The following is a 23,190-nucleotide window of genomic DNA, read 5'->3' as shown; positions in this document are numbered from 1 at the left end:
GAGGCTGGAATCTTTTTGTACTTTCAGTAAGGTGTGTGTGTGTGTGTTGCATGACTGTTGGTGTGTGGTGTGTGTTGCATGGGTGTACGTGTGTGTTGTGTGTGTGTGGTGTGTGGGTGTGTGTGTGTGTGTTGCATGACTGAGGCTGGAATCTCTTTGTACCCCGCACTTTCTCCTATGTGTGTGTGTGTTGTGTGAGTGTGTGTCTGTGTGTGTGTTTGATTAGTGTGTGTGTGGTGTGTGTGTGTTGCATGACTGTGTGTCTGTGGTGTGTGTGTGTGTTACATGACTGTGTCTGTGTGTGGTGTGTGTGTTTGGTGTGTGTGTGTGTGTGTGTGGTGTATGTGTGTTGCATGACTGTGGTGTGTGTGTGTGAGTGTTGTATGACTGTGTGTGTGTATGTGTGTGGTGTGTGTGTTTGGTGTGTGTGATGTGTGTGTGTGGTGTTTGTGTGTGTGTGTGGTGTGTGTGTGTGTGACTGTTGTATGACTGTGTGTGTGTATGCTGTGTGTGTGGTGTGTGTGTGTCTGTATGTTGCACAGTGAGGCTGACTCTGTGTGATCCGGATCCCCCCTGATCCCCCCAGAGGGATCCGGTTGCAGGGCGCAGTGCCCTGGAGGCGTCGTGTAGCCCGTCCCGAGGCCCTCCTGTGGCTCTGGCTCTGGCTTGTGCTGGGTCCTCACTGTGCCGGGGGCCTTGGCCACAGAGTTGGGGACCTGGGCAGGGTCTTGGGAGCTGGGGGCGCTCTGATGTAATGGGGGCTTTGGCATCAAGGCCTAGGGACTCAGGTTTTTGGGAGGGCCAGCCGCTGGCAGGGGAGGGCGGAGAGTGGCCATGCAGACGCCCCGCAGCCTGGACAGCGTGGCGGGGAGGGGAGCCAGTGGGGGAAGACCTTTCGGTCACCGGCTGGGTGTGACGTCTTTTCTGGGCCTCTGGGGCACCCAGCTCTGACCCGAAGTTTGGCCATCAGACCAGTAGGACTCAGGGCTGCCTGCTTGGGTGACAGTCCCCTTGTTGCTGCTGGAATGTCCGTGACTTTTGACCCAGCAATTGCACTTGGAAGAATTTGTCCTAAGGGGGTGACTGGGCACAGATCCAGGTCCAGCTGGGTTCACCGCAGCCTTGTTTGAAAATGTTGGAAAATTGTGACCCCGCCTGACTGTCAGTAGGGGGTTGCTGAAACAGATGAATACCGAGCCCAGGCGCTGGTTGAGAGAATCCGGGCTTCACGTGTTGACCAGCTTGTTACTAACCGAGAAATGCATCTGAATGGGAAAAAGCAGGTTCCAGGAGCACGGGCTCGTGATTTAGAATCATGAGGCTATTCTAAAAGCTACGTGTACGTGCTTAAACATATCTGGGAAGACTTACATGCCAGCTATTATATCTGCTGGAGAGATGAGTGAGATGTATTCTCTTTATATTTTTTCTGTGTTTTCTGAATTATTTGCTTTGAATTTGTACTCTTCTATAGTCAGAGGGGGAAAAGAAACCCCAAAGTCACGGGAAAGGGGTGTGTGGAGGGACATCTTGGCTTCAGGTGACGTGGCTGGAACCTGAGCTCCGCTGACTTTTGGGGGCACTTGCCGCTTTGGAGCCTGAGTCACCTGGTCCGTGACTTGGAGTCTTGAGTGGCCTGGGGGTTCTGGGAGGCCTGGGGGCTGGAGGAGACACTGGGGCAGGAGGGCTTTGCTCGCTGCCCAGCCCTGGGGAGGGCGCGGCTTCCCGCATGCGGGGCTGGCCTGGAGTGTGGGGACCCACTGGGTCTTCAGGATGGATGCAGGGAAGGTTCCAGCGGGATGCTCCACCCTCCTCCCCAGGGCCCTTGCTATGAGGTCCCTTTGTCAGAGACAGGCTCTGGGCAAGAGGCCAGAGAGAGGGCTCGTAGGGCCAGGATTACAGCAGGGTGGACTCTGAGGGGTCTGGAGCTGCAGACCTTGGGCTCGGGAGATCACCTGTTTCTCCGCCTGAGCTGCGCTGTGTTAGGCTGTGTCTCCTCCTGAGGTTTGCCTGGTGCATAGTGGCTGCTCAGCTGATGTTCGAGCGGATGAATGTTGATGGACTGCCCCTTGATGGCTGTGTGGCCTGGGGCAAGTTACTCAATGTCTCTGAACCTCAGTTTCCTCATCCCACTGATGTTGTGTAGTAAGCCATCAGTAAATATCATTGCCTCTGTTACTGGGAGAGGGCATGTGAGGGCTGTAGCGTGGCGGGGTCCTTGCAGGAAGGACTTGTGTCCATCCTAGATTGTCCTTGTCTCCTAGCTGCTCTTCAGTAGTAACGAGAGCTAATAATAGTAATAATGGCAAAAACAGTGCCTCCCGTGTGCCAGACCCTGTTCTAAGCACTTTGCATGCCTGAATCCTCCGCAGGACTTCGTGTGATCGAGCCGATCCTCCCTCTTCTGATAAAACCAAGGCCTTGAGTATCTTGCTTTCAGGGGATTGCCCAGCCGTGCTAGTGACACTGTTTGTTGACATTCTTTGTCGTGGGAGGCTGTCTTGTCCATTGTAGGAGGTTTAGCAGCATCCACCCACTGAATGAGACCACTTCCTGTGCCCCCCGCCCAGTTGTGACACCAGGCACATCTCTGGCCTTGGAAGTGTCCTGGGGAAAGGGGATGGAGTTGCCTGGGGGGGAACCCCTGCCCTCAAGAAATGCCATCAAGGCGTGGTCCTTGCACCGCAGAACCAAGTTAGAATTGCCCGGTCCTGGGCCCCACCCAGACCTGCTGACTCAGGATCTCTGGAGGCTTGGTACCAGGAGTCTGTCTAAGCAGCACTACCAGTCTCTCGCGTCTCCTCGGGCTGTCTTCTAGTCATTTCTGTGCTGGTCTGGCTCCCTGTGCCCTGGACTCAGCCCCGGGAAGGAAGGGCTTGGCCTCCCCGTCTTTGTACCCCAGTATCTCCCACAGTGCCTGCTCACAATGAATTGGGGAATGAATGGCTGGAGTCGTGGTTAGAGCCAGACGCTCTGTGGATTCACCGTGGCTCCTGCCACACACACTGTCCTGCAGAACAGGCAGGGCCCTTTTCCCTCGCGCCTGCTCTGAAACTGCATCAGCCCCTGGGCCGTGCCTGGGCAGCCTTGATCCCGGGCACAGAGGTGGCGTTGGTAAAGCACGGTCTGTGACCTGTTCCTCCCCCAAGCTCCTCAGTCCCAAAGGTCTGAGCTCATGGAGGTGTAGGACTCTGCCCTGCTTGGAGATGCTCAAGTTTTAAGAGTGTTTCACACTGGAATAGGATGATGTGTGGATATGGACACGTGGCCATCATCTATTCGGTGGGAAAAAAGCTAGTGGGAAAAATGCTTGTATAAAACTATGCTAGAGTTTATGTAAAAGCATATATACATACAGTAAAAGAACATGTACATATAAGAGTAAAAAAAGGTCTAGAACAGAATCATAGCATGGTCCCCAGACTCTGCTCTGCTTGTTACCACTTAAGGTGAAGTACCCACAGAAATCGAGAGTAAAGTTTTAGAAGTTTTTCTTTTTAGCCGTTTGACATTGCTATGGCATCCCAGTGGCTTTTCACTTTTCTGGTTTATTGTATTCTGCAAAAATGTTGATTCATGTTGCTTGATGGTGGGGTTGGGGTATGCCGTATCACAGTTTCAGAAGCACGTAGCCTCACATGTTATTAATGGTTGCTGCTAAGAATGCTGGGGGTTTTATTTTTTTCATTTCTCAATGTTTTCTGCATTATTTGCGATGACCATTTTCATAGGCAGGGCATGAGGGTGGAGAATGTAGCACTATTATAAAAAGAAATCTTTATGAATCAAAGAAATGAATTTTCATGGAAGGAATTTTAGGAACGATGAGGGCTGGTAGGAAAAAATTTCTAGATTGGTAGTGCCTGCCCTAACTGTGGATAAATCCTGATGTTGGTGGGTTTGCTTGGTGAATTATTGTATTGTTAAACTCTCACATGGTAATTCATGGAGGGTTGAAAAGAGCCTTAAAGGCCTTGTAGGGCTGTTTGCAGCCAAGACACCCTCATTTGTAACAATACAAAACAATCCCCAAGATAGAACAGTGGGAAACATTCCAGATATTAAGAATGTTTAGATATTCAAACTTAGTATATGGATTTGAGTAGCAGCATCCTTTCTACATGGATAAAGACTTGTGGGTACATACAGCCCTTGGACAGTGTCAGTCACTATAATGTCACTTAGGGAAAATGATATTAGTGCAGGCTGTTGGCTAGAATATAGAAATAGCTGTCGATGTTGAGATGGAGTCTGCTGCCTGAAAACAAATCAGCTGTCTTCCTTTTAAACAATTCTACAGATAGTATGTAAACTTTCCTGGCACCATTGTGGGAACCTGGGCGCCTGCTGTTGCAGTACAGGGACCCGACTGTGTCCCCAGCGTTATCCGGGTACCTTCCCTCTGGCTGCAAGGTGTCTAGGGTGTCATCACCTCAAAAGAAGACAGGCTCCGAGGGTTGGCGGAACCGTTGTCCCCATAGTTGAGAGAATGTTCAGATCCCCCTGTTGGCGGAGAGCTGTGGTCCCTGTGGGCTGCAGCCTTTTAATATTGAACTATTGTTTTTCCTTCTGAGCATTTATTGTAGAGACTTTTAACATAGCAGTGTATTTGTGTGTGTGTATGTTGGCTGGATGAATTAAACATCTCTTGAACCTCATCATTTGGCAGGCATCCCAGATAACATCACCCAGCCCTCCATCTCTGAAAGTTACTTAATCTGCCTATCACCACATAGATGCTTCTAAAGTAGAGGCTGTATCCCTTTTATGCAACACATCCTAACCAAGAGTCTCATGGTCATTTGCAGATTTGCAAAGGTGCTCTTAGAGAGCTCAGAGAATCAGCCTCTTTCATTTCCTTAAAGAAAGATGGAAAACAATTTTGATCTCTTCTGGCCTGACTTTTTTCCTATGCTGTGTTTTGCTGGATTATCCAAGAGACATTAGCGTTAGTTCTGACAGGTAGGAATCGCCATCAGGAAGACAATCACAGGAACGTCTGCTGCTGAGTCTTCTCACCGCAGCCAAATCCGCTTAATGTAAACGCCTATCGTGTGGGGTCAGAGTCACGCGCAACGTGATGAACGGAGTTCGGGTGTCTTTGCCCACCTGACCCTTTTGTTGCTAGCACACAAAAGGCTTCAACTTCATTCTGATAAATTTGAAACCGGCAGATCTGACATTTTCTCTCTGGTTTTTAGCTTTTTTTGAAGAAGAAATATCCTTCCTCATGGTCCTAGCTCCTGTTTGTACCTAACAAATTACCCCCAAACTTCTTTACCCCAAATCAAATGCTTTCTCTTGCCCATGATTTGTGGATCGGGAATTTGGAGTGAGCTCTGTGGGGTGGTCCTCGCTGGAGGAGCCTCATGCACTTGTAGCCAGGATGTCAGTTGGGTGCGCTCATCCGAAGGCCTGGCTGGACTGGTTGTCTGAGGAGCGCGCCCCCCCCACCCCACCTCCCTCGCCATGGTGTCTGGCCGTAGATTCTGGGTCTTGGCTGCAGGCTCAGCTGGTCCGTGTTTCCATCCGACTGCCCCAGCCTGGCGGTCCCAGGCGCTCCGACTTCCTCGCGGTGTCTGGCTGCCCGCAGTGGGTGTCTCAGGATGAGCAGGTGGAAACACCAGAGCCTTCCGGGTCCCACAGCGGCACTTTCGCGGTGATCTGTTGCTCCAGGCAGCCAGGAGCCCAGCAGATTCAGGAGGACGGGCCTACACTCCATCTCTGGACGGGGTCAGTGCCAAGGCATTTGAGCCCCTTCAGAACGTCCACGCTCTGGGTGGTAGCACTGAGACCGAAGCCGGCAGAAGTCCATCGGCTTCAGGAACAGCCGCGGTTCACGGGGCCTTGCTGAGTTGCTTTAATGGTTAACCAGCCAGCAGAGGAAGGACTTTGATTATTCCTCTCAGTGACCCTTAAACCAGCCAGCGGCAGTTAAAGCAACAGCAAGCCATTTTGGGCAGTGCTATGGCTTCTGCCATAAGGGATTCTTTGCTGCTTTGCCCCACTTCTTTAAAATTCTGTCTGAGAGAATATTACGCCGCGGCTTCGACGCCTATTATAAAAAATGAGTGGCGCCCAGGGCCCCGGAGTACAATAGCTAGACAGACACTTTATAAACCCAGGGGGAAGGTTCTTAAACCCCTTGGGCAGCTTTGGACATGCTGCGTTCTTCCCCTGCCCTGGATTTTGCTAGCGTTCCCGCTGCAGACATAGGATCCTGGTGGTGTAGGCGTTTGCTAGAAATTGGATCCAACCACCGCCGCCGCCTCCCCGCCCCGCCCTCCAGGTTGGAACTTGTTTAAGCAAATCGTACTTGAATGCTATGAAACTTGGGATGGAAAAAGCATAGGAAAACTTGTTTTAGAGCTGATACAAGGAAAGCGTGGATGTGGCCCTTCAGGAAATCTAGATTTGAATCCTCCCCCTGCCTCTTTGTAAGCTATGCAGTCTTGGCAAGGTTTTTAGCTTTTCCAGGTTTTTCATTTCCTTCTCTTGGAAGGAGGAAGGGCAATACCTATCTTGCAGAGCTGTTAAGGATTAAATAAGGTGATGATCATAAAGTGCCTGGCCCTGTACCTACCATGTAAAGTGTTCAACCAACTGTGGTCCTTTCCTGTCTAACCGTTGCTGTTTATTGAATGACAACACCTCCATAAAAATCACTACTGTTTATCGAAAGCTGATTGCATTCCAAGCATTGTCCTAAGTGGTTTTATATAGGTTAGTTCTCACAGCAGCTCTTGAGGACGGTGCTGGGACACAGAGGAGCTGAGAGACCAAGCCAGTTTTCCTGGGCCACCCGGCCAGTGGGATGAGGACCCAGGATTTCATCCAGGAGTCTGAGGCTGGAGTCCAGGCGCTGAAGTAGTTTTAAGATGTGTGTTTGTGGGTTTTGGAAGGTGCATGCTCTGAGGTCCCCACCGAGGCTGGTGAGGTGGAGGAACACTGATCTAGGACTTGGGGACCAGGTGTTCAGTCGCTGCCCTGACACTCGCCAGATATACATCCTTGGCAAGGGGGAGGCTTCAGTTACCCGCTCAGTGCAGTGGCAGCCTCTGAGTTAGATGACGGGCAAAAGCTTTGCCATCCCTGATAATGAATGACTGAGACTTTAAAAAATGATTTGTTTTATTGAAATATAGTTGATTGACAGTGTGGTGTTAATTTCTGCTACATGGCAAAGTGATTCAGTTATACGTATATATGCATTCTTTTTCATATTCTTTTCCATTATAGTTTATCGCAGGATATTGAATACGGTTCCCTGCGCAGCAGGACCTGGTTGTTCATCCATTATATAAGATGATGAACATCTTATATAATGATGTTATATAATGATGTTGTTTATCCATTATATAAGAGTTTGCACCTGCTAATCCCAAACTGCATCCCATCTCTGCCCCACCTGCCCCTCGGCACCCGTGCCTCTGTTCTCCGTGCCTTTGAGTCTGTTTCTCTGTGTAGGTAAGCTCCTTCCTGTCGTATTTTGTGTGTTTATTTTACTCGGCTGGGCCGTGTCTTCGTTGTGCCATGTGGGATCTTTACTGCATGTGGGATCTAGGTCCCTAACTGGGGATCCAGCCCTGGCCCCCTGCGTTGGGAGCGTGGAATCTTAGCCACTGGACCACCGGGGAAGTCCTTTTTATTCTTTTATTTTTGGGCCACGCTGTGCGGCATGTGGAATCTTAGTTCCCCAGCCAGGGATCGAACCCCTCCCCCTGCAGTGGGAGAGCAGTCCTACCCGCTGGGCCACCAGGGAAGTCCCTGTGTTGTATTTTAGATCACACTTGTCAATGACATCACACGGTGTCTGTCTTTGTCTGGCTTACCTCGCTTAGTATGATCATCTCTAGGTCCACCCGTGCTGCTGCAGATGGCATTATTTCATTCTTTTTTATGGCTGAGTAGTATTCCACTGTGTGTATTAATATGTACAAGCACACACATATACACACGCACACACACACGCGTGCATACACACGCATACACATACATACACATACATACACACGCATACACACGCATACACACACACGCATACACATACATACACACACATATATTGTTGTTTAGTCACCAAGTTGTATCTGTCTCTTTTGTGACCTCAGGTACCATAGCCCGCCAGGCTCCTCTGTCCGTGGGATTTCCCAGACAAGAGAAATCCATTTCCTTCCATTGCCATTTCCTTCTCCAGGGGATCTTCCCAAACTAGGGATCAAACAGGCAGATTCTTTGCCACTGAGCCACCTGGGAAACCCCCCACATTAATGCATGCTCACGCGTCTTTTTTATCCATTCCCCTTTGAAGGGCTTTCATGTTGTTTCCAGGTCATAGTGTTGCTGTGATCACAGGAGTACGTGCATCTTTTTGAACGATGGCTTTCGTTTCCTCCAGATACATGCCCAGGAGCAGGACTGCTGGATCAGGTGGCAGCTGTTTTTAGTTGACTGAGGAACTTTCATGCGCTTTTCCACAGTGGCTGTACCAGTTTACTGGCAGGACAGAGACTTTGGTTTGAATCTAGCAACATGCTGAATGGGCTGAGTCGTCCTCAGTCTTGATCACGGGGAAATAAAAAACACTGGTGAATCTGTGCTGAAGCCATACTTGTGCACAGTCGAAGAAGAGCCCTTGAGAAAATGCAAGTCCTCTGCCTCGCTCCTTCCCGCTTCCAGTTCTGCTAGAAGCAGCCTCTTCTGACGTTTTCAGCCGTCTCTTCTGGGTCCTTCCACGTCTCTCACAGCAGCGGCGGTGGATTTTAACTTTGGATCCTTTGCGTCCTCCGCCCTCTCTTCCTTCTGTGAGCTGTGTCAGGAGAAAGGTCCTCCAGGAGGAGTAGGCAGCATCTTGCCTGCAGTGCTGGGTGGGGGCTGCGTGCTTTCCAGGGAGGCTGTGCTGCCTGTTCCCCGGAGCGCCCGAGGCCGGTTCTGAACTCGCCGCACCGCCCTGGTGCCCACACTCGTGTTCGTTCTGAAACAGACCTTGTGACGCAGGACCACTTGATGCCTGGCTGACGCGTCACTCTTGATAAACGTGTGCATTAACTTTACGATCCATCTGAGATCTGGTATTTGCAAGCGTGGGGGAAAAAGTGGGTCTTCAGGTTGAGGAAATATGTTAAGCCTCTCAGCGTAGACATGGAAAATAGTTCACTTGTGGTTGAACTCTTGTAAAATGCCACCATTTCAGCAATTCTGCCTCCTCTCACATAAAGAATCCTGTGGGTTTAAAAACACGTGTTTGGCCCTGAATGAAACGGCAGCAAGTCCTGTCAGCCTTCCCTGCTTTGTGTGTGTGTAAGTGTGTGAGTGTGTATGTGAGAGAGAGAGAGTGTGTGTATGTATGTTTGTGAGAGAGTGTCAGTGTGTGTATTTGTGTGTGTGTCAGTGTGTGTGTAAATGAGTATGTATGTATGTGAGAGAGTGTGTATGTGTGTATCAGTGTGTGTATGTGTAAGTGTGAGTGTGTGAGAGTGTGTTTGTGAGAGTGTGTGTGTATGTGAGAGAGAGTGTATGTGTGTGTGTGAGTGTGTGTATGTGTGTGTGTATTTGTGAGAGAGAGTGTGTGTGTATGTATGTGAGAGTGTGTGTGTATATGAAAGAGAGAGAGAGTGTGTGTGTGGTTATGTAACTTCTGTCCCTCTTCTAGGGCCTCAAACCACTGATCCTTGTCCCTGAAGATTAAAGGGTTTTCTCCTTTGTGATGCTTTGGACCTTATGCTATTTAAGTATATATATATATGTATATTTTAACAGTTTACAATGTTTAAAATGTGTTTAACAGTTTAAAAGTGTACGATTTAGTTCTGGCTGGGCTGGGCCCCCTTGCTGCGTGCGGGCTTGCTCCAGTTGCCGGGCGCGGCGACGCCCCTCCTCTGCGGTGTGCAGGCCTCTCTTGTCGGGGAGCGCGGGTCCAGGGCCACCGGCTTCCGTAGCGGCAGCTTGTGATCTCAGTGGTTGTGGCCCTTGGGCTTAGTTGCCTGGTGGCTTTGGGCTCTTCCCCGGCCAGGGATTGAACCCGTGTCCCATTTCTTGGTGGGCAGATTCTTATCCACTGCATTGCCAGCAAAGTCCTAAGCATACATATTTTTATTGTATTGGTTAGATTCCATTCTGGTGGCTCCTGCCTGTGTAACGTTGACAAAAAAATGATGATTTGAAAGTGAGTCTTTCCCAAAGTGAGATTCTATAAAATAACTGGTTCATATTATTGAAAACTATCAAGGCCATGAAAAACTGAAGAACACTTCCAGATTCGAGAAACTAGAGAGAGTTTGACAACTAGATCCTGTGTGAGTCCTGGACTGGATCCTGGACCAGGAAAAAATACCTTTTCTTCCTTTGCTGTAAAAGATGTTGGCTCAGATGATGAAGAGTCTTCCTGCAACATAGGAGACCCAGGTTCGATCTCTGGGTCGGGAAGATTCCCCTGGAGAAGGGAATGGCTACCCACTCCAGTGGGTAGAGTGGGAAAGAATAGAGATCTCTTCAAGAAAATTAGAGATACCAAGGGGACATTTTATGCAAAGATGGGCTCGATAAAGTACAGAAACAGTACAGACCTAACAGAAGCAGAAGATATTAGAAGAGGTGGCAGAATACACAGACGAACTGTACAAAAAAGATCTTAATGACCCAGTCAATCACGATGGTGTGACCACTCACCTAGAGCCAGACATCCTGGAGTGTGAAGTCAAATGGGCCTTAGGAAGCATCACTACGAACAAAGCTAGGAGGTGATGGAATTCCAGTTGAGCTCTTTCAAATCCTAAAAGATGATGCTGTAAAAGTGCTGCACTCAATATGCCAGCAAGTTTGGAAAGCTCAGCAGTGGCCACAGGACTGGAAAAGGTCAGTTTTCATTTCAATCCCAAAGAAAGGCAATGCCAAAGAAAGTTCAAACTACCACACAATTGCACTCATTTTACACTCTAGCAAAGTAATGCTCAAAATTCTCCAAGCTAGGCTGCAACAGTATGTGAACTGAGAACTTCCAGATGTTCAAGCTGGACTTAGAAAAGGCCGAGGAGCCAGAGATCAAATTGCCAACATCCATTGGCTCATAGAAAAAGCAAGAGAATTCTGGAAAAGTATCTACTTCTCTGATGTGAGAGTTGGACCATAAAGAAGGCTGAGCACCGAAGAATTGATGGTTTTGAACTGTGGTGTTGGAGAAGACTCTTGAGAGTCCCTTGGACAGCAAGGAAATCAAACCAGTCAGTCCTAAAGGAAATCATCCCCGAATGTTCGTTGGAATGACTGATGCTGAAGCTCCAATACTTTGGCCTCCTGATGAGAACTGACTCCTTAGAAAAGACCCTGATGCTGGGAAAGATTGAAGGCAGGAGGAGAAGGGGAGGACAGAGGATGAGAGAGTTGAATGGCATCACCGACTCAATGGAGATGAGTTTGAGCAAGCTCCGGGAGTTGGTGATGGACAGGGAAGCCTGTCATGCAGCAGTCCATGGGGTCACAAAGAGTCAGACATGACTGAGCAACTGAACAGCAACAACCCACTCCAGTATTCTTGCCTGGGGAATTCCATGGACAGAGGAGCCTGGTGGGCTAGAGTCCTTGGGGTTGCAAAGAGTTGGACACAGCTGAGCGACTAACACTTTCACTGTAAAAGATGTTGGTGGGACATCACAATTTGAACAAAATCACAGATCAGATTAGTGGCATTGTATCAGTTTTAAGTTTCTGATTGTGATCATCTTACTTTGGTTATGTAAGAGAACGTCCTCATTTTTAAGAAGTACACACTGAAATGTCTCAGGCTAAAGGCCATCATGTCTGCATCTTACCCTCATTTTCCCCAAGTCTGAACTATTTTAAAAATATTTAAAAAAGAGCCTTTTCTGCGTTCCCAGACCCACCAACTCTCTTAACTCAGCCTGCAAATGGCAGTGGCATCTTGATTTTGGCCAGGGCTGTGTGTCCCTGGGGAGAAGGCGATGGCACCCCACTCCAGTACTCTTGCCTGGAAAATCCCATGGACAGAGGAGCCTGGTGGGCTGCAGTCCATGGGGTCGCTGAGAGTCGGACACGACTGAGCGACTTCACTTTCACTTTTCACTTTCATGCATTGGAAAAGGAAATGGCAACCCACTCCAGTGTTTTTGCCTGGAGAATCCCAGGGACAGGGGAGCCTGGTGGGCTGCCGTCTATGGGGTCACACAGAGTCGGACACGACTGAAGTGACTTAGCAGCAGCAGCAGCAGCGTGTCCCAGGGCAGGTAGCTGTGCCGGCTGTGTGTTCTGGGAATGGGAGAAGTCCTCATCTGCTTGTTTGGAAACTTCCTCTAGTTAAATCAGAGTTCTAGAGCACAGCCTTTGTGCCTGGGAGGAACTTGGTTCTGCTTAGGCCTAAAAAAAGCTTTCAGATGCTTGAACACCTTGGAGGAGGCCAGCTTGTACAGGAAACCATGCTGACCAGCACCGCTTCTTTCCTCTTCTCCTCTCTCGGTGGGAGGAAGTTCTTGCTGGTGCAGAACCCGGACAGCTGGTGTGCTGGTGTGGAAAGAGGAAGCAGGGCTGGCCTTGTTGGCTGCTCGGCTGCTTGGGGCCTGCCCTGGGCCTGGAGCTGGGGCTAGAATCCCCTCTATTGTACCCCAAACCACTCAAGCAGCTTAAATAAAAGATGGGGTTTCTGAAAGGCGGAAGGGAGGGGGACCCCTGGGAAGGGAAGGCGTTGCAGAGCCTTGAGCAGGCGCTCCGAGCGTCCCAGCACCTGTGGGCCCAGCGCGGTGACTCACCGGGCTGCGGGCCTCCCCCCCAGAGCAGCCTTGGCTGGGTTGGTAAGGGATCTGGCTGGGTGATTGCAGAGTCAGGGTCAGGATCCCAGGTTGTCTCCTGCACCCTCCGCCTGCTCTCCTCTCATTTGCTTGCTCTTCCCTGTCCGTGGGCACCTCTGTGTCCTCATCTTGCCCTCCTCTGGCTTCTTCCATTCTGGCCCTCGGGAGAGGATTGTATGTCAGAAGCACGGCAGCAGGATCCTCCTTATGTGCGGGGCACAGTCCCTAAAGAAGCTGGGTTTGGGAGATGCCCCAAGAAGTTGGGGTTCAAGGTGGGGCAGAAAGGTGGGCAGAGGCGGGGAGCTGGGCACCAGTCCCTAGCCGCGATTCGGAGGCCCTGCTGCGTATGTTCCCATCTGCCGGGGTCCTCCCTGAGGATAGCTCAGTAGGAAAATTCAGTGGAGAAAAGAGGCTGAGTGGCTTGGTTTACGCGGGAGACCAATAAAACTTCAAGACAACAAGTTTGCACCACTTACGTAGGCCGCAGGCGTCCTTCCGTTCTCCCGAAGGAGAGGAGACACTGAGGCCTCCCCGGTCGGATCTTAGAAGCCCAGGCATAATTAGTAAGCATGGTGGGTTCTGTGCTCCAGATGGAGACTCAACCAGAGTGAGAGAGAGAGCGCGACATGGGGAGATCAGTATTTCGAGAAACTGATCCCAATTCTTTATTTTCCATGGTCTACTTTTATACACTGAGATGTTATGCAAAAGTCATGCGGGGTCAGCAGTCCTGACTTTTATCAAAGTCAGGTGCTTCATACAAATGTATACAGAGGTCTTAGGGGTGTTACATCATCTTCTGGCCAGGGGGCCTGCTGACAATTTACGACCCTCTCCTTGTGACAGCGGTCAGTCAATCAGGACACTTATTTCTCCAGGCTGATTATTCTCAAAACAGACGCCACCCAAATAAAGTTACATTCCTACAGGGTGAGGGTGTAGTGGGTTTTAGTTAAGGAAAGAATTTACTTAGTCTAAGGTCTAACGTGATTAATATCAAAGGTTAATTCTATATATTCATTAATGTGTGTAAGGGCAGGGGATGTGGAGACTTAGCAACAAACATTGGCTCAACAAATGAAAAACCCTTCACCAATACAATTTCTAATCAGCCCATTATACTTATACTAATAGTTTCTAACTTTCTAAGGAACCTGTTTTAGAAGGTTTAAAGCATCTCGTGCCTCTCACGGTTGGGAGGCTGTGAGCAATCACATGTGGCCGGACAAGCCTGTCAGGCAGGCCAGAGAACCTGGTTCAGAGAGCACAAAGTAGTAAAGTAGGCAGGCTGCTGGTTATGGGGGTAGGCTCCAGAGGCTCCTGAGGACTCCTGGCCCCTGTCTTCCCAGGCTCCCTGGTTGGGTGAAACTTGCTGTGCTCCTCCTTGCAGCCCTTCTCTGCCCCCCTCCCAGCCCTGGGGGCCTCTTGCCTTGGCGCCCTAGACCCTGGCTCTGCCCCAGGCACAGTCTTTCCGCTTCTGCCTCTGCTGCAAAATTGCCAGAGCTGAAATCAGATCCTCCTGGCTGCCCATCCATCCCCCAGTGATGGCCACTCCCTGGGGCAGGAGAGGCAAGGAGGGCAGGTAGCAGGGGGACCCAGGAGCGTGGCCGGATCCCTGCAGGCAGAGCACAGAGTGGAATCTGGGTTCAGGAGCCGGACCTGTGCCGCCCAGGATGGCAGTCACCAGCCCTGTGGGGAGACTCGAGTTCTACTTTAAAAATGACAGTTTAATACGGTATCCAGTCAGCCGCACTAAGTACACATCAAGTTTTCATTTAGCCACGTGTGGCTGGTGGCCTCTGCCAAGCCCTGTGCAAACTCAGAGCATCTCCCGGTGTTGCAGAAAGCTTAGCAGACAGCCTGGGGGGTGCTTGATCCTTCTCACCGAAGCCCCGGGAAAGTGGATTCTTTGTGTTTTAGCAGCTGCCACAAGTGCTCTTAAAGAATAGATTGGATGGGTGGGGGAAAAAGAAAACAATATGATCTGTAGAAGCATTAAAAACATGCCAGTTACCTTAGAACTGGTTGGGAAGTCAGAGCGTGTCTGATGGTGCCTTGCACCTTGGAATTCTGGAATGTTCCTGCCACAGAGACTTTACATCCCAAATCTCTTGTTCTTCTGCTTCTGTCATAATTTCTGCTTTATTCTTGTTCTGTATTTTTTTTTCCCACGTGGATTCACATTTGTCCTTTGTTTGAAAGTGAGACTTAATGACTGTAAGTGAAAAGCCATCAGAGGGAAATAATTTTGTTTAAAGCAAGGTTTTTAGTGAAGAATCACGTGGATAAGCCCTGCTTGCTGACTTTGAGAGCAGCGCTCTCTTGTTTCCAGTGACTGTATCAGTTTGCTTATCAAATTCTTAGCAGATTCCCTTTTCCAGGGAAGGCTCTGAGCCTGACCAACTCCTCCTCTCTTAGAAGGGAGATGAGCAAATGTGAAGAATCAGAGTGGCTCCCAATGCAGGCTTTCTCCTTGGGAAAATCAGAAGGGGTGAAGGAGGGCCTGAGAACGAATAGCTGCTTCGCTGTTACTGAACACACACCCGTGTTCCCCTCCAGCGGGGTCTCTGCAGGGCGGCCCAGGGCGTGGGTGGGGCGGGTGTGATTTGGGGCCACCAGCTGACCTGGTGCTTTTTGGCCCCAGGTTCCTTTCATGCTCCTGTGATCACTGAGCATTTCAGAGAGATTCTGTTTTTATGGGTAGCATCTATTACCCATTTTTAAAAACTGTATTCATTTTTAAATGAATTTTTATTTTTAAAACTGTATTCATTCATTAAAAGTGACAGTAATAAGCCTATTACATGCATATCTTATCTAAATAACTTAACCCTATTACATGTATATCTTATCAAAATAACTTAACCCCCCAAAAAAAATTGTGAAAAGAAAGCCGTCATTTTGTGGCTTTTGCAAGTCTCTTTCCTATCGGGCTTAATAGGAGAGCTGGATTCTCATTTCTGCTCCTGCCTTCATTTGTTCTCGTGATGGCACATATCAAGTAGCCTCTGGAAAACTCCATTCGACAGTCACAAGAGAACGAAAGTGGAAGAGGCAAATTAAATTGAATTTGATTATGAAAATGATTTTGACCGTGCAGAGTCCCAGAAAAGGTCTCCAGGAACCCCCGACCCCTACCTCCCGTGTTCCCTGGACCAAACTTTGAGAACCATGGGTGAGGGAAAGCCAGGTGGGATCTGCTGATGCTCTGTAGACTGACACTCCCCGTGCGAGACCCCGGGCCAGGCCAGCCCTTCTCCCTGGGGCCGAGGTCTCTTATCTGGGGACTGGGGATCTTCTTGCTGAGCCTGGCCACGATGCCCTGCAGGGTCTTTGTGAGGCTCGGAGCATGCCTGTGAAATCTTTCCACAAGCAGGGAGCAGTGTGTTTATAAGTGGCATGACTCGGGACCTTTTGAAGTTCGGTAACTTTAGTTTGTAGGACAGTTATTTTTAAAACCTGATGTCCTTTCCTCACCTCGCTAGGTTCTGGGGAGGCCTTTGTGAAGGGGAGAGGCTGCCCTTCTCATCTTCCAGGCAAGATCATTGAGGCTTAGGTGGCTGGGTTGGCCAGAAAAAAGGGCTTGTCCCCAGTGTGACCAGCCTGCCCGCTGCTCCCCGGGCGCCCTGGTGCAGGCTTCGTGTGGCGGGGTTTCTTGTCTGGTCCAGGGCCGTGTTTCCAACACACCGACACGTTCACACGGGAGCCTGTGCCACCTCCAGTTCTCCACTTGGATAAACTGCCCTCAGTCTGAGTCACCTAATGGACGTGACACAGTGTTCGGACTGCAAGCTCTGAGGTCTCATCCAAGCCAAGGGGTGGCTTAGAACTCCTTCGGATGCTGATCGAAAAAAGAATCCGCTGGTAAACAGCCCTGGCTGGCGTGTGGCTTATTTTTCTCGACCAGTGAAAGGTCTGCTCCTTCTCCCGAGATGTCTTCTGAGCTTATCCGTGGGTCACTCAGCACAGGGAAGCAGTTGGCTCTCCTCCCTGGACACGCCAGGAAGCAGCCCCAACTCTGATCTTGGGAGACACATTGCTTGTAATTGTAGATGACAGAGAGCCATGGTGGAGTCCTTTCTCGAACTAGGAAATAAGGCAAAAAGTACAAGTTCAGTTGTGGCCAGCTGGCTTTAAGATGAATTGGAAAAAAAAAAAAAAGAGAGAGAAATTCTTTGTACAGAATAGGTTGAATTAAGTTCCCCAGAAGCTCTTTGTATGTATGGCTTTACAGAAGCCCTCCAGCAATCACCTGTATTTAGTTACAGAACTTTGCCACTTTATAGACTGTGATTGACTTTCCCTTCCCTGAGTATATCAGCATGACTACCTTAAGGCATACAGTAGTTTTCAGTATTTTTTTTTTTTAAGAGACTTAGTTCAGTTGCAAAGGACAGAAATCCAGTTCCAACCAGCTTAAAACATGAAGCAGGGGTGACGATTGTGTGCGTCTGTGTGTGAACCATTTTGGCTCGGGGGAAGTGGAGTTTAGGGTTAGACTGTAAAGCGTTGCTAGGTCCAAAAGCCCAAAGCGTCACTAGGACTCCTTCCCTCCCTGCCTCTGATGGACTCGCCCCTCATGGTGCCCAGAGGGCTGCCATCTGCTCCAGCTTTTAGTCCATCTTCTCAGCCATCTCAGTACAAAAAATTTCCTCTTAACAGTTTCAGAAAAGTCCCAGAATGAAATCTTACTGGTTCTGATGGGTCCTGTGCCCTCCCTTAATGATGACTGAAGCTAGGAGTATCCTGTACTGATGCCCAGGCACGCGATCGGTTCTGAGACCAGGGTGAGGCCCAGTAAAATCAGGGCTGTTACGCTGGGTAGGCAGGGAAGATGTTGGTTTTGTGGGCTCCCACACCTCAGGATTTTATGGTGAATTGTTACTCGGACAGCCGTGCCCCTCTGTGGAATGGTGGGAGAACGAGGTCCGCTCTCTTATCAGGGAGAAGGCTGGCTTTGTGTTGAGTGCTTAACACATCTTGGATGAATAGTTGTTGTTTGGCTGCCAGCCAACCCTGCGTCATCATCCCTGGCAGCACAGCCTCTTTGATGGAGGGAGACGCTAATGTCAAATGATATCTCTTGGACTCAGCAGCCTTCGATGGTCACACGTTCGACCAGGCTGGTGGTCCCTGAATCTGCCTGCCAGATTCACGTGGGGACCCCAACCCAGATTTGATCTGCGGATGCTTCTGCTTACAAAAACACTGTGATAATTTCCTACAAATTTTAAAAAGGGCGAAAAACAAGACAAAACAACCCCTCCCAACTAGTATCCGATCCTCCCACCCCAGCCCCATCTTTCTCTCTCTTAGAGGCAATTTAATTAATCCGTGTAACGCATTTTAGCTGATTATTTAGGTATTTATTTCCGTCACTCTAAACAGCAGGCTTTGTGTGGCTGCTTCTGGACATTTCGTTTCAGTTCTTACCCCACCATGCCGCTATGGAAGAGGAGGCTCCAGTCTCCTTCCTCCTCTGCCCCGCCCCCCTTCCTCCCGGCAGGACCAAGTTGCAATCAGCCTTCAGCGTGTGCATTGTTGCGGCCTGGAAAGTTCTGTTCACAGTCCCGAGGTTTACTTTTCTTTTTTAAAAAAAAACCTCTTTTCTGTCCGTATCCATTTATTTATTTATTGGTCTTACAGCCTGTGGGATCTTAGTTACCCGACCAGGGATCATACACTGCCCTCCCTGCGATGTAAGTGCGGATTCTTAACCATGGGACCCCCAGGGAAGAGGCAGAGTGGTGTTCAGGCGTTACTGACAGCAGGCGCTTGGTGGGTAAACGGAGGCTTACTCAAGAAACCTACCCTGTCTCCCGATGCACGTGGGCTCGAGGTCAGAGCCTGGGAGCCGCTCCCGTGGCCTTCCTCCTGCCAGCCCTCCCATCTGCTGGGAGCCCTTGGCTCTGCTGGTCCTTCAGCTGCAATGCCCTCTTCTCTCTCTCTGGTGAAATCCCCCTCTCTGCAAGTCCTGGCTGGGATGACTCTCTCTGGGTGTGGCCGTCCTGGGTGTGTGTCTGCTGCAGCATGTAGACCGAGGTCTGTAGTACCCATCACGCTACATGGTGCTTATTTATTTACTACTTGAGGAAGTCTAAAGTGAAGTCTTAGCTCTACCACGTCCCAGCTTTGTGAGCTTGGGCAGGCTCCCTGGTCACGCTGTGCCTCAGTTTCCCTCTTTGGACAATGTGGATCACACCCATGGCACTCACGGGGAACTGTACTCAATATCTTGTAGTAATCTAGAATAGAGAAGGATCTGGGAAGAAGAGATAGGTGGGTACAACTCGATCTCTGTGCTGTATACCTGAAGCTAGCACAGCCCTGAAAGTCAACTGTCCTTCAATTAAAAACAAAGAGCAACCGAAGCACCTCAGCTGGTAAGGTTGTTAGTGACTGCATACACGGATGGATAAAAGCATCTGTGTCTGCCCCATGGGAGACTGGCCATCTGCTCCCTGCATGCCCTTTCATGCAGGTAGGTGGCTTATATTATAGTCGCTGGTGTCTGGAGTAGCTCTGGGCAAATCTGAAGTCTCTGAGGGCTGGGAAGGGGAGGTCAGTGGGTGAAGCGGGCTGGGCGTGGCTCAGTCACAGGGCCTGGGGACTGGAAAGGACCGTCTCTAAGGGGTGTCTTCTCCACTTTTAACCAGTGGTTGCCAGGTAGGAATGGGGGCCCAGTGTTGCCTGATCATTTGATTAAAAAAAAATTTTTTTTTTCTTTACGAGGAATTTGGAATCTAAATTAGAATAAAATTATATGAGTTTTCCTGAAATGGATAAATTATGTAAAATTTCCGTTTAGTATATAGCATACAGCCAAGGGCACGAGGCCTGTGGGTCCGTGGGCTCCTGGTTTGGGGCCCAATTCTCAGTTCCCAGAGAGGATGGAGAGAGATAGTGTGACCCGCCCCCGGTCACATGCCGACGATCTGGGCCCCGGTTTTCCCGCCTGTGGCTTGGAGATGCAGTTGTGTGTGTGGGTGTGTTTGCAAAGCAGGTTTTCCTCCCTTGGGTCAGCTGCCCCTCAGAGCCACCCCCTTGTAGAATCATGGGTCTCTTTTTATGCCAGGGGGGAAAAAAACATTGTGTGCATTTATTGAGTACCTACTGTGTGACCAGGAGCTAGCTGTTAGGCACCCAGCTGTCACAGTCACTGGTGCCAGGAGGAGCTCTGGGCAATCAGAAGTCTCCGAGGGCTGGGAGGGGAGGTCAGTGGGTGAATCAGGCTGGGTGTGGCTCAGGCACAGGGCACGGGGCTGGAAAGGACTTTCTCTAAGGGGTGTCTTCTCCTCTACTTCTAGCCCCTGGTTGCCAGGTAGGAATGGGGGCCCTGTGTTGCCCGATCTAGGTGTTAGCTCTTAGGAGATGGAAAAGAACCATTTTATAGGTAATAAAAACGATGCGTAAAGAATTGACTCAATCGGAGCTTGCAGATAGAGGTTTAACCCGGTTTAGCTCCTTGTCTCTGCTGAAAGACTGGAGCTGCAGCCAACACGTTGCCTCCCACGGACTGCAAGTCAAGCCCGACAGCAGCTCAGCAGGGCTTTGCTTGTCCCCGGGCGGCCCGCACGCGCGTGCGCGGCGTGTCCTCTGGAGGACAAGTCTAGCTTGTTCTGTCCTCAGCAGCTGTAGCTGAAGCACGTGACTGCAGACCTGGCCAGAGAAGAGGGAAGGCGGAGCAGCTTCCGATGATGAGGACGCATGACTGGAGGGAGGGACCACGGGTATAGGATGGGGGCGCCCAGGGGCTGAGATGCTCTGTGTAAGACAAAGGCCATGTTCGTATGTTTCAAACCCACCTAGAAAGCCCAAGCGCGAAATGATGGGGGGAGAGCGAGTTAGGCGTGATCAGGGCCTTCCTGACCCCTCTGTGAGCTCTCCCAGTGACCCGTGAGGTCCATATAATCTTCTGCTTAGAAGCAGTTTTCAGATAGTGAGGCAGCCCCTTTGCAGCCAGCGACAACCACGTGTGTACCAGTGGGGTGGCCGGCTGCTCCTGGGGCCCCCCTGCGGCTGCTGTTCCTCCTCCCCCAGGGCCCACGTCGCCCCTCTGATGCACGCAGACTCCCCAGGCTGTGGCCGTGCCAGGCCAGCTCCCTGGGGGAGGAGGGGTGGAGGGGCCTGGGTCTCTGAAGCCCCAACCAACCCTTCCAGTGTCTTCCTAGAGCTGGAACCAGACTGTCTTTGTGATTCTTCTCCTCCTCGGGGCATCTGTGGACCTGGTTTCCTGACTTTGACGGTGCAGTGAAGCCTGGTGCCGCCCACCCCCGATTCCCCTCTCCCCGACGCCTGTCCAGGCCCGCATGGCTCGTGGCATCTTTGGAGGGGGTGGCCGCCCTTATCTCTAGCCGTTCCCCACATTCTGGATGTCCAGCTTCCTGCAGTCTCTGGAAAACGCCAGCCCGATCCTCCCCTCCGCTGTGGGCATGGCTCTGCTGGTGCTCTGGACTCAGTGTCTCCCTCCTCCCATCCATGCTTCAGGCCTCCATGCAGATGGTACCCCTGGGAGCTCCCCCTGAGTCCCCCGCTAAGGGCGAGTCTCCCACCCCCCTTACCTGGCCTGCTGAGGCTCTGGGTCCTGGGTCCCACGCCAGCTGTGCCGGTCTCATCCTCACACACTCTCTGGGGATGGGCTGTGTTTATCCCCGTCTCACCCCCCCCGTACTGGAGGCGTCCTGAAGGCAGGGACCAAGCCCAAGGCAGAGCACAGGATCTGGCCTGTCGGAAATTGGCACACACTGTTTAGTGTTGTCCGTGTCACAGGACTGGGGACATCGTGGGCGTGTGACGAGTGCTGCCATCATCATGGACTGAGGCTGCCGGGGTGACCAGGTTAGGCATCTTCCCCTGGACGGAGCTTTGTGGTCTAACCTGCTCTCTCTGATGCCGTAGTCATGGCCTCATTGATTAAGCATATCTAAATAAAATGAACCAAGTGAAAAGCTCCTTCTGTCTGTCTCACTAGCCAGGGTCAAGTGCTCAGTAGCCACGTACAGCCAGGGGCTGCCATGCCAGCTGTCCCACAGTATCACACCAGATTCTCTCGGGGGCCGTTGTTGTTGACACGGGCTTGTACGCACAGGCTTCCCGGTTGAGTGGAGGCCCTTCCGGAGGCTTCTGGGGAAGTCAGGTGGATTTCCACAGGCTCCTTAAGCCTGAACTGTCCTCAATTTCCTGTCTGCAGGATATCCGTCAGAAGTTCCGCTCTGTCCTGGTGGAAGCAACGGTGAAGCTGGATGAACTGGTGAAGAAGATTGGCAAGGCCGTGGAGGACTCGAAGCCCTACTGGGAGGCTCGGAGGGTGGCGAGGCAGGTAAACGCCTGGTCTGCCCATTGCCCTGCCTGGCGCCATGGGCACCTCTGACCTCCAGGCCCCCCTGCTGAAGGTCAGGGTGCAGGAGAGCCGTGACTTCATCAGGAGGCGCGTTTGGAGTTGGTGCCTTGTTTTCGCACCCCACAGCCTGCCTTCATTCCCGCTCTCAGTGCTGTTAAGGCCATGTGGGTGCTGGTGTTTGGATGTCCCCACCGGTGGTTTCCCCGATAGCTGAGTTGGTAAAGAATCTGCCTGCAATGCAGGAGACCCTGGTTCGATTCCTGGCTTAGGAAGATCCCCTGGAGAAGGGATAGGCTACCCACTCCAGTATCAAAGAGTCGGATGTGACTGAGCTTTCAACAATATATTATTACGTCCCTAGTGGCTCAGATGGTAAAGTGTCTGCCTACAATGTGGGAGACCTGGGTTCTATCCCTGGGTTGAGAAGATTCTCTGGAGAAGGAAATGGCAACCCACTGCAGTACTCTTGCCTGGAAAATCCCATGGATGGAGGAGCCTGGTAGGCTACAGTCCATGGGATCGCAAAGAGTCAGACACGACTGAGCAGGGTCACTGGGCAATGCCTCGCTGCTGGAGTTGGTACCTGGTCCACTTCCCAAGTGGCCAGGCCAGCTCACGTGGACGGGAGGCTGTGATTAGACCACCTGGCTTGTTCTCTGCTTTCCTAGTGACTGCCTGTCAGCCCCAGGAAGAACACTCCTTCTCTCGAATTCTCCTTCCAGGTTTGGGAGGAACTGACCATTTCCTTCTCTTGAAATATTGGTTTTTTGTCCCGAGAGCACAGACAGGTGACAGAGGACCTGAGACCAGAAAGGGGGGAGGCCGCTGGGGCTGCTGGCTTCAGAGGGCGTCTTCCGTGGATCATCAGCGGTGTGAGGACCTCCCGGGGTCAGGTTGAGGCTCCAGGAACAGGAGGGAAGAGAGTTCCCAACACACGGCAGAGCTGGCTGGCTCACCCCCAGGGCTCAGGAGTTGGTCCATAGTGAGGTCCTGTCCCTGCTGTGTGTTTGGTGATGGAAGATGCTGCCTCCCTGAGTCTCTGACTGTAAGCCG

At 50.9% G+C, this 23,190-nt stretch overlaps 1 protein-coding gene across 1 annotated transcript in view; it reads left to right on the top strand.

Moving 5' to 3' along the window:
- The window catches only part of SH3BP5 (SH3 domain binding protein 5), an 82,708-nt gene that overhangs the window by 8,270 nt on the left and 51,248 nt on the right, over nucleotides 1–23,190 (top strand). The window contains exon 3 of the mRNA XM_061424918.1: nucleotides 21,988–22,116. Coding sequence (XP_061280902.1) covers nucleotides 21,988–22,116 — 129 coding nt within the window. The remainder of the gene's footprint in view (nucleotides 1–21,987; nucleotides 22,117–23,190) is intronic.

The sequence above is a fragment of the Bos javanicus genome, chromosome 1 (assembly GCF_032452875.1).
Source record: "Bos javanicus breed banteng chromosome 1, ARS-OSU_banteng_1.0, whole genome shotgun sequence".
Classification (NCBI taxonomy): Eukaryota; Metazoa; Chordata; class Mammalia; order Artiodactyla; family Bovidae; genus Bos; species Bos javanicus.
Note: the sequence above shows the minus strand (reverse complement) of the source record. Positions and strands in the feature narration are given on the sequence as shown.